A 15,347-nucleotide genomic window follows, 5' to 3' on the forward strand; every position below is an offset into this window, starting at 1 on the left:
AAAAAAGCCAACACAGTTCTAGACTGCATCAACAGAGGGATAGAATCAAGATCACGTGAAGTGTTAATACCACTTTATAATGCCTTGGTAAGGCCACACTTGGAATACTGCATTCAGTTTTGGTCACCACGATGTAGAAAAGATGTGGAGACTAGAAAGAGTGCAGAGAAGAGCAACAAAGATGATTAGGGGACCGGAGACTAAAACATATGAAGAAAGGTTGCAGGAACTGGATATGTCTAGTTTAATGAAAAGAAGGACTAGGGGAGACATGATAGCAGTGTTCCAATATCTCAGGGGTTGCCACAAAGAAGAGGGAGTCAAGCTATTCTCCAAAGCACCTGAGGGTAGAACAAGAAGCAATGGGTGGAAACTAATCAAGGAGAGAAGCAACTTAGAACTGAGGAGAAACTTCCTGACAGTTAGAACAATGAATCAGTGTAACAGCTTGCCTCCAGAAGTTGTGAATGCCCCAACACTGGAAGTCTTTAAGAAGATGTTGGATAGCCATTTGTCTGAAATGGTATAGGGTTTCCTGCCTAGGCAGGGGGTTGGACTAGAAGACCTCCAAGGTCCTTTCCAACTCTGCTATTGTATTATAACAAACCTTTTCCCCCTTGGTGGATGAGAGGGGTATTCTGATTTACAAGGGAAAGAAATATACCCGGTGTCAACAGGATATTTACTATAAGTGTAAATGCTACTTTTACAGTACAAGGAAGAGGGGGTCTGTACCTGAAGGAGAAGGAAAGAGAAAGAGGGAAATGAATCTGAAATCTCTCCTTCCATTTCTCCTGCCTATTGCATGTGTGCATATATACATACAGAGTTATTATATGAAAACAAGTATACTTTGGGAACTGAAGATACTATCTCTTTATCTCTAAATATACATCCTCATGTCTACACATGGTGTGTATGCATAGTTGTGAATGTGTGTCAGAAAAAGAGAGAAGACAGAAAGAGACAGAAAAATAATTGTGATAAATATTTATTAAAAATTATGCAGTCATTGTGTAATACCTCATCATTTGTATGCTTCTCAACTCATACATAATATATTAGAAACAAAGCATGTCTGTATGAGGCTTCATATTTATCTATTCCAAAAGAAAAAAATACATAGAGGTGATGGATAATGTTAGTACACTTACAATTAAGAGATGAGAGATAGCATTCTTAAACTGTTGCCAAATTAGTGCTTAAGAACATAGTCCCTTAAGAACAGAAAGTACTCTGTAATTTAAATATTTTTTTCCAAATATAGAATTGCCATTTTTTTCTCATCTTAATTACTGGTAATGTTGAAATGCATTGTCCTAAGTATATTATTTGTACACTGTTTTTTAGATTAAAAAAAACCCTCTTCTCTCTTTAAATATACTTAGCTATATTTTATAAGCCAAATGTAAAAGTATTATAAAGGTTTCTCTTTCATGTCTGAGGAATTGTAAAACAAATGGAACTATCATTTAAACATTACTGTTCAAACTGACAACCACTGCAGTTTAGAAGTGCAAAGGCATATTTTTAGGTATTACTGAATAAATGATAATTACTTTTTAATGTTTTGGAACTAAGTATTTATTGACTAAATTGAGCAGCTTCACAACACTGCAACTAAATATAGCAATGTGCTCAGAGATATCTGTCTTTTTCATATTTCTTGGCCTATTTGATTATTTACATATATTGTGGCTGTTGTTATGAATGGGAAGTTGTCTTGCTGCAAAGTAATTGATGTCAGTCTTCAGCATCCTCTATTTCCTTAAATACTTCTGGGCATCTAAGTTTTCTTAGAAATGAAAAGGATGGGGCCATTTTCTGGGAAAGAGGACACAGGGTAGCAGAAAAAAGTACTGGCTTTGTAACTAACTGGGTCCCCATTTTCTGCCCGCTTTGAAAATGGTGGACATATTTAAGGCTTAAATTAAATTGCATTTTCATAATTTTGAGTTTCATATTTTCAGCTTTTAAAATAATGGACTATGCTATCTTATGTAGAGTGAAGACTTAGAATGAAAAAGAGTATCCTCTCCTATTTACTAGAAAAGGAAAGCAGCCATTTGGACCAAAATTAAAAATAAAATACTTAAACAGATTTTTGTCCTCAGAATCCATAGCTCCTATAGCTAATTACATATCTATACATAACTTAAAAGATTCCTATTTATGAATAAGGACTTCCTAGTGATTTTGAGGTGCTAATTCTCACTGGGTAACTCTTAAGAATGCTTATTTTTACTTATTTCCTTTGACATAAAACCAATTAAAAGGACTTATTTCTGACCAGATGTGTGTAGTATAAGGTTGTTAATTGCTTACACAAAAACTTCATAGATCGATTAACTAAATATCTTTCTAAAAATTCCATGATTAAAGTAATGCAATATTACTCATTTTACAATTAAAGGATTCCCCCCACCCCACAAGAGTAAGCAGCTAACAAAGAGAAAATGTGTTCTGATTATATTGTGGAAAATAAAAGATTTAAGATATCCTGTTATAAATAAATGCAAATAATGGCAGTCATCTCTATTTCATTTTTAAGAGGACAAAACAACGATTTTAATGAGAAACTATCTTCTGAATTAGGAAAGAGGCAGCTCTTTGGCAGGGGAAAGATCTGGTGCAAAGACCTTCACTTTTATCAAACAAATTTTAATCCATAGCTCACATTTATTGCTTTGCGGATTTCACTGGCTCTTAATCACAAAAGCAATAAGAGTTTCCAATACGTTCATCTGTCTCTCTTAATCAATTGTTCCAGCTGCCAATCACTAAAAATATCTGAAAGCAAATTTAAATGGCATTAGCAAGCCAACAAAATAGCTATGATCTATTAGAAAGACTGATGGAACCATGGTACATCGTGAATTTCACTTTTCCTTGGACATTTCTGCCATATATATTGTTTCATAGCAGGTTCAGCATTGTGGTAAAGTATAATATCAGCCTGTTAGAATATTGATGATGCTTTTCCTTCTCAAAAATTAACTCTGAAAATAACCGCAAGAAATATAGAGTAAAATTAATCACAAAAGATATAATAGGCTTTGTAATTAGAAGTAGGTGAGAGGTGTCTTATTACAAGTTCATCTGATCTTTTACTACTAATTATCTATTTTTCAAACTATGTTCTCTGGGAAATTGATGGAGTTCTGTGAGAGACTAAAAATAAAAAAAAAACTTTATTCAAATACCCTGTTTCCCTGAAAATAAAACCTTCCCGAATAATAAGCCCAATCGGGCTTTTGAGTGCATGCGCTAAAATAAGCCTTCCCCTGAAAATAAGCCCGCCATGAAAATATTGCAACACAGCAGCAGCCATGAAGTGACCACGCTCACTGCCTCCTGCACCTGAAAAATAATAAGACCTCCCCGAAAATAAGGCCAAGGGCTTGTTTCAGAGGTCAAAAGAAAATAAGACCCTGTCTTATTTTCAGGGAAACATATTCTGTCAATAAATCTTTCCCTCTAATCAAAGTTCTGGGAATTTTGTTTTTTTAATTAACATATTGAAAAGCATGAAAAAAATGAATGTTTTTCAAATTAATTTAGATTAATTAATATGGTTTTTGCCACATTGTACATGTATAGATTTCTCTTCACTATGTCTGGGCCAATTGCAAAGGAGTAAGAATTTTTTATTTTGTTTGTATATGCAAAACAAGCAATTTGAGCAGGTGCAATTTTCTGACACACACACACACACACACACGTGTGTGTGTGTGTGTGTGTGTGTGTGTGTGTAATTTTACATTTTCCGTGTAAGTAGTCCTTGACTTATATACATTAGTTTAGTGACCTTTCAGTATTACAATGGCACTAAAAAAGTGACTCATGATCATTTTTCACACTTACAACCATTGCAACATCCCCATGATCATGTGATCAACATTTGGTCATTTGGCAACTGTCATGTATTTGTGATGGTTGCAATATCCTGGGGTCATGTGATCATCTTTTGTGACCTTTTGATGAGTAAAGTCAAGGGGGAAGCCAGATTCACTTAACTGAACAAATGTTGTGAGTCACTCAAAAACTAGGGCAAGAAAGGTCGTAAAATGGGGCAAAAACTTGCTTAACAACTGTGTTGTTCAGAAATGGAAATTTTGGGCTCACTTGTGGTTGTAAGTCGAGGACTACCTCTATTGTGCCAAGAAGAGAACAAAAGAGATGTTCAAAAAAGGTAAGATCAAAATCCCCCAAACCATGTGGTTAGATCCTCAAGTGTAGAATCACTTTTACAATTAATACACAATTATTTGATTTTAAAGATTTGTTATTTATCTTTCTTAATTTTAACATGTAATACATGCAAACTCACACATACATAACACAATATACTAAAAGGAGGCTTTGTCAAAATGTCATAGAAAGATATATTAGAGTAATACCTTTCATTAAGAAAGAAAAACAAGACATTCATAGATTTTTTTTATTTTTGAAAGATTTGCATGTAAAATAATTGGCTGCCTGGTTCAATTTTTTAAAATAATCTTATATTTTAATGTTATGACACTTATTGTAATTTGGTTTTATCAAACCAATATCCTTGGAAAATCTTTTCATTTCAGTTGTGTTCTGTTTTCTTCCCAAGTAATTAAATATTTCCCATAACAACTACGTATTTCCTTCTTTCCTTGATTCATATAGTGGATCTTTATTTCTAGATTAGGAGTTACTGAAATATCCACCTCACAAACCTATAGCCTGATTAATCAGACAGAAACAATATTAAAGTACAGTATTTCTTTTCTGTGTACCATGAAATAAACATACCGTGTGATAATGTGTAGCAATGAATAAATGTCTTAGGGATTCCATTCAACTAAACAGCGAAACATAATAGCTTGTATTTAAGTTATGAATTAAATTGATTGTCCGAGGGTCCAATCAAATAAACTCCTAGTGCCACCAATCAAGAAGCATTATGTAGCAAATGCAAATTTCCCCTCATAATAGGTTTATTTAGGAAAAAAACCATGGAAATATGAGCAGAAAGGAAGAGTTAAAAGAGGGGAAAAAATGTTTCCTGGCTCCCCTGAATATTTCATTAATTGCATGGTGTAATTAAGCAATAAATGCTTTACTTGGAAGCATCCTCAAAAGCTTGTGAATAAAATATAATGATTTTATCCTGGAGCAGTAATTATTGAGAATATTTTGTCAATAATATCAAAATGTTATATTCTAGAATAGAATTGTTTTTTAAAAGAAATCTCAAAAACAAAGAAAATGGGCTATTGGTGTAAAAATCACATAAAACTTGAAGCAAATCCATTAAATGACTATTAGGATTTTTTTTAAAGTAGGAAATGTTTTATAAAGATTCTGTATTTTGCTACAAACTTAAATCTCCAAGAGATATTATTGTTTATCAAGTATATACCCAGTGAAATTTTCTAGAGATTTAGTGCGTCCATCAAGCTAGAGTATAGTTAAGCATTTTGAGGAAATGATTAGCTGGGCTAAAAAGGCAACTTTCTTTCCCTTTTTTTTTCCTATTACACAGGGAAGGATAAATCTATATTAGGCTTGCAGCAATAGATACCTGACACATCCTTTCTTGCCAGAGGAGGGTTGCTAAATTTTTTACTACCGGTTTGGGTGTGCATGCGCAGAAGCGTCCAGGGGGGTGGGCGGAGCCTCCTGCCACCGCTACTATCAGTTCAGCCAAACTGGCAGCAACCCACCTCTGTTTCTTGCCCATAATTTGCCCTTTTTTTCTGGAAGAGATTTTTTCAAATAATGTGGTCACATTTCTTTGAATTATTTTGCCTATTACCGTATTTCCATGTATTATTATTTTTAAAACTCAACGACAACAAATAAACACAATTACACCATATCCGATGTTTTAGAAATCTTGTTTGACATCTCTGAAACCAAATTGTAAGAAATAAAAATAAAATCAAAGACTACGATACCTGGGTAAAGGTCATGGACATGTCCCGGTGATTGTTGGACAGTGCTGACAGAAACATCTTGGGGAGATGAAGCGACTTGAATAGGCTGGATAGTCAGGCAGTCATTGAGAATGTCTTGGTCAAGTTCTGTAGTGGCACGCAACTGAAAGCAAAGCAGAAGATCAGGCCAGAACTTTGCCTGGATCACAAGATGGCCTGCTAGCATTTTAAAAAAATGGATGCTAAGAATCCCCCTTTTACAGCCAATAATACAGAGTTTAAACCTGGAAACTATATTCAAATTGCACCCCATTAAAAATCAAATTGCCCCCCTATGGGGTGTGGCCCCACGTTGGAAACCACTGATCTAGGGTATATCTTCCCTAGAACTTTCTATAATTTCGGAGAAAAAGCAAAGAAAAACAGAATTATTAACACTTGTTAAACTTTAAAATAATTCTTTATACTTGGGATTTTGTCTAAAATTATACTAAGTAGCTATTTTTAAAAAGTAAAAAGTTACACAAAGGTTTTTTTTTGGGGGGGGGACAACAGTTCTCATTTATCTCCAATCTTCATCTCAGAATAAGATGTTTCTTATACTGTAACCATGAATTCCATTTTCACCAGCCATTTTCATCACTTTCATGCATATGTATTTTTGAGGTCAAAGCTACATATTCTTTTTATTCAAATTCTTAGTCTATATTCTGCAATTAATTTTAATTACTATGAGATATTGTTCAAAAGGGTAGCTTTTCTATAAAAAAGTTCAAGGCTATATTATTTAACCTACATATTTATTCAACAGGGCTTTGTTTATACTTAAGTTTACCAGCAATTTATCAATTTTATATACTATGAAGGTGACTCTATCTTCCAGAGGCATTAGAAATATTTCGATGACGGAGGGAAGAGAAAGGGGGAGGGGAAAATAGTGTGATATTTTGTAGAAGCCTGATAGAGAATCCTTTAAAATAATGACCTGAACTTAAGCAGAAAATAAGTTTCTTAATATACTGTGAAAATAAAAAGTATTCATTTCTTAGCATTTGAAGGACAGCCTAAACTCTAACGATAAGATAGGTTGAACACCTAAACTTAGTGACTGAATCTTCAGGTCCTCGTGATCTATAGACTATAATGGGACAATAGGGCAACTTTAAAGACTCAAAAGAACCACAAAGATCCTAACGGAAGCCCCCCATTCCATTCTGGAGCCGACTGGAAGTCTGGTTTTCCCACCATAGTGTCTCCTCCTAACGCGGCATGCTTTTTCCTCTACCTGTCCTAACCGAAAGCCCTATCAATTGTGGAGCTGACTGGAAAACCTGCACTTTGCTACAGTCTCCTCCTGGCACACCCTGCTTCCCCCCCCCCCCCCACAAAACCAGAAGCTCCTCTCAAAATTGTGGTGCCAACTGGTGACAGGGAGCCACAGCAGAGGGCTGAAAGAGCCACATGTGGCTCCAGAGCCGTGAGTTGCTGACCCGTGTAATAGGGTATAAGTAGAGGGTCAAGGATTTATCCTTGTCCCTTCTTGGTCTATAACTCAGCCTACTCTTTGTTTAAGAAATGGTTAATCTAAGTTCACTTCCTTCTGTCTTTTCTTCCCAAATGCTGGTTTCAACCCTCAATAATAGTCATATGCACACAAAGATACTTCAACCTTCAGCAAAATTATGATTGTATCAGAAGTAATCATCAATGGAGTTAAGGTCCAGTTAAATGTGCAGAGGATTAGAGTCTATTTAATTTTTGCTTTAGATAGGACTCTTATTTTAACAGAATACATTTTATATCCAGAAACAAGAGCACTTCCCAGGAACAAAGTATCCTAGAAAACAAGGCGCCATCTACACTAATTTATTTTATTTTTTTCTTGACAGTTCTTCTAATTTTTATAAGCTCTCAGAACAATGAATGGAAATTCAATTCCCATCATTTTCTCATTTCATATTTGATTGGATAATCACCCATGATTTAGTAAAGCAAGTAGATGTAATTAGACAGGAACAACAGCCTTAAATTCCTCAATTTTCGGTTGATTATACTTGAATGGAAAAACAGCTTTAAGTTGGTGTGAAGCATGAACAAACTTCCCAACGCAAAAGCTATTAAAACTTTTCTTTTCATGTTTCTTATCACTTATCATAGATTTCTGTTTGCCTTATTGAGACTCAAAATAATCTTTATTGTTCAGTAAAAATCAGATATCACTAAAATATGCTTCTCAATACATTAGCCAGGAGAAAAATACTTGTTATTTGTTCATTCTTGCAGATAACTTTGTTATAAAAGCATGCTAGAAGGAATCATAGTGCATTTATTACTTCAACTCCTACTTCCTATTATTGTATCATTTAAAAAGTCTTTCTGGAGACTGACATTATAGAGTTAGATAAGCATTATGGAGCCAAATGGGAAAGGTTAAATGCTCCCAGATGATGCTCTTTTCTGATGGCAGAATTAGGCAACAATCTATGGCAGAATCAGTGCCATAATATCACGTAATACTAATACAGAAATTAAGACTTAAATATTTAAAGTCCACACAATATCCAGAGATGGGAGAAGAAAATGTAAAAATGCACCATTTCTGCTTATAAAGTTTGCACTACTGGGGAAGGGATCACCAGAATACTTATCCTTAAGGTGCACTCTTCATAATTCATAAAAAAATATCAAGGTTTATTCTGGTTATGTGCTAAGCAGATAAATATCTCAAGGACTCATTTCCACCCAAAACCAGAGTGAGCTTTACCTTTAAAACACGAATTTTACCCAATTTACAATACGAGATTTCTAAACATTATCACTTCTGGTGTGCTTTCTGGCAAAGTCTAAATCAGATGTGGAAGAAATATACTATGCTTGTTTTCTCATATTTGTTTGATATTTGCTGCAAGTTCACAAATATAATAGAAAATGCAGAGGTCCTCCAAGCAAGTTTCATTAGATGATAGTTGTCTGGTCTAAGGTAACATACAGGTGAAACTCAAAAAATTAGAATATTGTGCAAAAGTTCATTTATTTCAGTAATGCAACTTAAAAGGTGAAACTATGAGATAAGACTCATTACATGCAAAGCAAGATAGTTCAAGCTGTGATTTGTCATAATTGTGATGGCGTATAGCTCATGAAAACCCAAATCACCATCTCAGAAAATTAGAATATTACATGCAATCAATAAAACAAGGATTGTACATAGAGCAATATCGGACCTCTGAAAAGTATAAGCATGCATATGTACTCAGTACTTGGTTTGGGCCCCTTTTGCAGCAATTACTGCCTCAATGCGGCGTGGCATGGAAGCTATCAGCCTGTGGCACTGCTGAGGTGTTATGGAAGACCAGGATGCTTCAATAGCGGCCTTCAGCTCTTCTGCATTGTTCGGTCTCATGTCTCTCATCTTTCTCTTGGCAATGCCCCATAGATTCTCTATGGGGTTTGGGCCAGGCGAGTTTGCTGGCCAATCAAGCACAGTAATCCCACAGTCATTGAACCAGGTTTTGGTGCTTTTGGCAGTGTGGGCTGCTGGAAAATGAAGTCAGCATCCCCATAAATCTCGTCTGCAGAAGGAAGCATGAAGTGCTCCAAAATCTTCTGGTAGATGGCTGCATTGACCCTGGACTTAATGAAGCACAGTGGACCAACACCAGCAGATGACATGGCTCCCCAAATCAACACAGACTGTGGAAACGTCACACTGGACTTCAAGCATCTTGCAGTGTGTGCTCCATTCTTCCTCTATACTCTGGGTCCTTGGTTTCCAAATAAGATGCAAAAGTTGCTCTCATCAGAAAAGAAGACTTTGGACCACTGAGCAACAGACCAGGTGTGTTTTTCTTTAGCCCAGGTAAGACGCTTCTGACATTGTTTGTTGTTCAGCAGCTTGACAAGGGGAATATGACATTTGAAGCCCATGTCCAGGATCTGTGTGTGGTGGCTCTTGATGCACTGACTCCAGCCTCAGACCACTCCTTATGAAAGTCCCCAACACTTTTGAATGTCCTTTTCCTGACAATCCTCTCCAGGCTGTGGTCATCCCTGCTGCTTGTGCACCTTTTTTTTCACACTTTTCCCTTCCACATAACTTTCTATTAATGTGCTTTGATACAGCACTTTGGGAACATCCAACTTCTTTTGCAATTACCTTTGGAGGCTTTCCCTCCTTATGGAGGGTGTCAATGATGGTTTTCTGCACAACTGTCAGGTCAGCAGTCTTTCCCATGATTGTGATTCCTACTGAACCAGACTGAGAGACCATTTAAAGGCTCAGGAACTTTGCAGGTGTTATGGCTTAATTAGCTGATTGGAGTGGGACACTTGAGCCTAGAATGTTGCACCTTTTCACAATATTCTAATTTTCTGAGATTGTGGATTTGGGGTTTTCATGAGCTATAAGCCATAATCATCACAATTATGACAAATCACAGCTTGAACTATCTTGCTTTGCATGTAATGAGTCTATCTCATAAACTCATATGCTGACACTTTTGCATGATATTCTAATTTTCGAGTTTCGCCTGTATGTGAACCATTTTGGATCATATGTTCACCTCAAACTATTTCTCCATGAATAGGCATTGTTGTACACAGATTTTATGAAATGAAAGTCTCTACCTGCTCTCATAAGTAGACCTATAAAATGTTTTCATGATGGCAGATAGCAGGAAAATTTCAACATTCTTCCTTCTTTATCTTCAAGACTTTGGCATTTTGGCCTTCAATGGCTGAATCATAGTATACATCAGTGCTGCACTGCAATATATCTTCAAAATCCCTTCCCTACATTACATGCTATTATAGTTTTCATAATTCAGTTCATTTGAATTATATTCAATTATATATTCAATTATATTCAATTCACTACTCATATTTTCCAGTGATCACATATTGTATTTCTTTCCTTTCTGAAAATAAAAATGTAACTCTAATATATAATGTGTCATTAGAATAAAACAAGAGATATGCTGTCTAATTTAATCTAAAAACTAATCTAAAGCCATAGCCAGTTTTGGTATAGTGGTTAAGATGCTGGACCGAAAACGGAAAACTGGGCGTTCCCTAAGGCATGGAAGCCAGTTGAGTGACTTTGGGCAAGTCATGGTCTCTCAGACCAACCCACCTGAAAAGCTTGTTGTAACAAGAAGGTGAGAACATTATATACCATTTTTTCGCAGTATAAAACACACCTTACGCCCCCCCTAAGAGAGCGTGGAAATGTTGGTGCGTCACCGAATACAGCATTTTTGGCCTCCCTCACCCAGATCCCATTTTTGCAAAAAATGGGTGAAAAACGGAGGTGTTTTCCCTTCCTCCAGCCTCCAGAAGCACTCTGCATGCTTCAGCAGGGCTGGGTGAATGGAAAAATGCCACAGTTTTTGCGAAAAACGGGCCGTTTTTCACAAAAACAGAGGCATTTCCCCCTTCTTCCAGCCCTGCTGAAGCCTGCAGAGTGCTCGTGGGCGGCAGGGAAAAAAATTTCTTACTTACCTCTTCGAAATCTTGGTGTGTCTTATACACCGGTGCATCTTATAGTCCGAAAAATATGTCACCATAGGTTGTACTAAATAGAGGCAGGGTATAAATCTAGTAATAGACTAAGTTAATGAATAAGGAAGCATTCTGTCCCCATTATGAGGAAGATGCCAATAGGGGAAGCTGTCAAACAGGTTAAGAGCGCAATAGCATCCAGGAAAAGAAATTCAAAGGGAATTTTATGTCCTTTATTGGACATTGCACGTAGCCAGTATGACCAGGAAGCATTAACTCTTTTAAGGACATCAAGATTAACGGCTACCCTTATTCCTTTTCTTTGAGTGACAGTGTACAGTGCATATTCATCATTCATAGTCATTAAATGACTAATAATATGAGATTCTATTTTATGTACTTTGGTCTCCTCTTATTTTAATAAGGGGCGCAGTGGCTCAGTGGTTAAGACACTGAGCTTGTCGATCAGAAAAGTCGGCAGCTTGGCGGTTCGAATCCCTAGCGCAGCGTTAACAGGGTAAACTCCCATTACTTCTCCCAGCTTCTGCCAACCTACCAGTTCGAAAGCACGTAAAAATGCAAATAGAAAAATAGGAACCACCTTTGGTGGGAAGCTAACAGAGTTCCATGTGCCTTCAGTGTGTAGTCATGCTGGCCACATGACCATGGAGATGTCTTCGGATAGCGCTAGCTATTCGGCTTTGAAACAGAGATGAGCACCGCCTCCTAGAGTCAGGAACGACTAGCACATATGTGCAAGGGAACCTTTACCTTTACTTATCATTTTAGTAAGTGTTAAAATCACATATATTGTTATTTTTCCTCAGAGGAAAATGCTTTAGCATCCACTCTTCATATTTATTCCATCTCTACAGTATCTTTTTCAAGGCCAATAAACAGTATTATTACGGTATGCACTGATTTATATACTGTAAAGGAATATACTGGCAGTCATATTTTTGTTCTCTTTCCATTAAATCCGCACATGAAACTTGTTTGTTCAGAATCTGAATACAGAGTAGACATTTTCATCGAGATATCTATCCAGCAAGATCTTCTTCCTGGCTAGTTATTTGTTATCAGTTTACTGTATATTCAAAGATACACTTATTTTGTCCCATAAACGTCACATTATCCTAACTTATAATGCATCATGTTTGTATCTTAATATTTATCCTCACTGGATAAATATTTTTGAGGTTCTTCTCTGTCCCTTTCTTATTCATCCTAAATAATTTAAGGTCATCAGCAAACCTGAGTATCTCACTGTGAATTATCTATTATTCATTATACTTATTATTAATTATATATATCCATTTTTCCAGGTCAGGTTACAGTTGGTTGCTAATTACTATAAGACGTAGTGAGTTGTAATCTTTTGCTTTGTGAAATCAACTAAGATAACCTACTTTGGTTCTACGTAATTAACATGGCTGTCACACAACAAAGAAGCATCAACATGACTCTAAATCTAAGATTTATTTTTACACAAGACTGGGTAGCTTTCTTTAAGCAGAACAGCATAATATATCAAGAAATGTCTTGAGTCTACAGTATCCTAAAGGAGTAAACTGGTGTATATTAATCATTATTGATGACAGTAGTAATTCAGACATATCAGTGGAGGCCCTAGCACAATTTATTTAGCCTACCTGTGGTACAAATTCAAGAGCCTCTGAGTTGCAATAATTTGAATTACTGTTGTAATATTAGTAAGAAAAAGATAGAGGGGAGAAGGCTAATCCTGTGATCATTTACAACATTCATTTTTTTGTTTTAGATTCAGCAGAATCAAAAGAATTGGCTGATTTTGGTCTGAAGTTTGGCATTAAATAGCATGATTACATTCCTTAAAGTCTCTCCCCCCCCCCCATCACTAATCCTCTTCCGCCAGCATCCTTGTCCTTTGCTCCACACTTTCTGATTTATATTCCATTTTGAGAACAGGAAGTAAAGAGATTAAAGTTGGGGATTAAAACACTTACTCTTTACAACATTTTTGTGAAGAATGGCTTTTTAGTTGCCATGGGCACTGCTCAGTGACCCTTAGCCTCCAAATGCAATTCCTTTTGCATTAATGAAATATTTTGATTGAATGCCACAGAAAACAAATGAGTGGGAATTATTTCTTTTATTGATGTTAGTGCCTTTTTTGTAATTTTAACAATGAAATAGGAAATAGTTTTGAAAAAAGGCAATTAAAACTAAAAATTAATGTTGGAAAGCCGATTTTGGACTATATTTTAAGAAGGAAATAGCTTAAGAGTGGTGGTAAGGCAAGTGAATTGAAGCATCCTGTAACTTAATCCTCTGTCATATTTTATATATTGTATCATGTTGAAATTCTGCTATTTTTTCAAGGGTTTATTTTTAACCTCTCATCTTAAGAAGTCTTATAGCTAATATTTTAAAAGTTTACAGAAGAAAAATGGCTATTTTTCTGGAAGAGGAGTAGTTAAAAAAACAAGCCTATAGTTGAGAGATTAAATACAAAAATTTAAAAAAAAACAAGAATTCTGAATATGCCTGATTTTAGATAACATTATTGCAACTGATATTTATTATCAGAAAGATTCTGATAAAGGATCAATCCAAGGATTTTGCTTATAAAAATTTATACTTTTAAACTAACCAAGCAAACATATACATGAAAGGCCAGTTGAGGTGTTTTAATATAGAAAAAAATGCAATTCTCTTTTTTCCTGCATGCCTGGCTGTGAAAATAGTGTAAGAATTTAGTAAGCAAATAAGAACTCATTACCCTTTTGTGATACCCCAAACCTCCAAGTCTGTATAGTGATAGGATTGGCTTTGGATTACTTTATTTATACTTTCTATGGCCGCCTGGCTTTATTAAAAAGAAAAGGGGGGAAAAAGGAAAAGTGTGTGTGTGGGGGGGATTCTGTTGTCTGAGTTTCAATCAATCTTTCCCAAGCCTCGTGATCAACAGATGTACTAAGACTATAATTCCCAGTCAACATTTTTGAAAGTGGCATGGGTTCAATAGAAAACCATGATTAAATGTGGCCTGGTCATTTGTTTTGCTGCTTGCACTCAAAGAGAATATGAAACAGCTGCATCTGAACTGTGATGGTTCAGATATGTCCGCTTAATAAGCTGGGATTTGATCATCTAAACCTATAATAATCAGAGTTTTGTATAATCAGTTAGAATACAATACAATACAATAGCAGAGTTGGAAGGGACCTTGGAGGTCTTCTAGTCCAACCCCCTGCCTAGGCAGGAAACCCTATACCGTTTCAGACAAATGGCTATCCAACATCTTCTTAAAGACTTCCAGTGTTGGGGAATTCACAACTTCTGGAGGCAAGTTGTTCCACTGATTAATTGTTCTAACTGTCAGGAAGTTTCTCCTCAGTTCTAAGTTGCTTTTCTCCTTGATTAGTTTCCACCCATTGCTTCTTGTTCTGCCCTCAGGTGCCTTGGAGAATGGTCTGACTCCCTCTTCTTTGTGGCAACCCCTGAGACATTGGAAGACTGCTATCATGTCTCCCCTAGTCCTTCTTTCTATTAAACTAGACATACCCAGTTCCTGCAACCGTTCTTCATATGTTTTAGTCTCCAGTCCCCTAATCATCTTTGTTGCTCTTCTCTGCACTCTTTCTAGAGTCTCCATATCTTTTCTACATCGTGGTGACCAAAACTGAATGCAGTATTCCAAGTGTGGCCTTACCAAGGCATTATAAAGTGGTATTAACACTTCACATGATCAGCAATGAGTGGAGTCTGAGAGGGAAACCACATATTGTTCATTCATTTATGTTTAATTCCCCTCCTGTACAATGAAAAGGATTGTATGGTTTACTAAACAAAAGTGACATGAAAGAGGAGCGGTGTAATTATAAATAATTAACAAGTTATACCACTATAGAAATCTGATTTTGTGAAAGAAAAATAGCTTAAAAAGAAGGTTTT

The 15,347-nt window shown here is 36.0% G+C and overlaps 1 protein-coding gene across 4 annotated transcripts in view; it reads right to left on the reverse strand.

Annotated features, from left to right (window-relative positions):
- Nucleotides 1–15,347, reverse strand: part of GLIS3 (GLIS family zinc finger 3) — a 179,909-nt gene that overhangs the window by 24,500 nt on the left and 140,062 nt on the right. For all 4 annotated transcript variants that reach the window (XM_081941133.1, XM_081941130.1, XM_081941132.1 and 1 more), the window contains one exon: nt 5,934–6,075. In XM_081941133.1, coding sequence (XP_081797259.1) covers nt 5,934–6,075 — 142 coding nt within the window. The remainder of the gene's footprint in view (nt 1–5,933; nt 6,076–15,347) is intronic.

Source organism: Natrix helvetica (assembly GCF_964273705.1).
Source record: "Natrix helvetica genome assembly, chromosome: 2".
Taxonomy (NCBI): Eukaryota; Metazoa; Chordata; class Lepidosauria; order Squamata; family Natricidae; genus Natrix; species Natrix helvetica.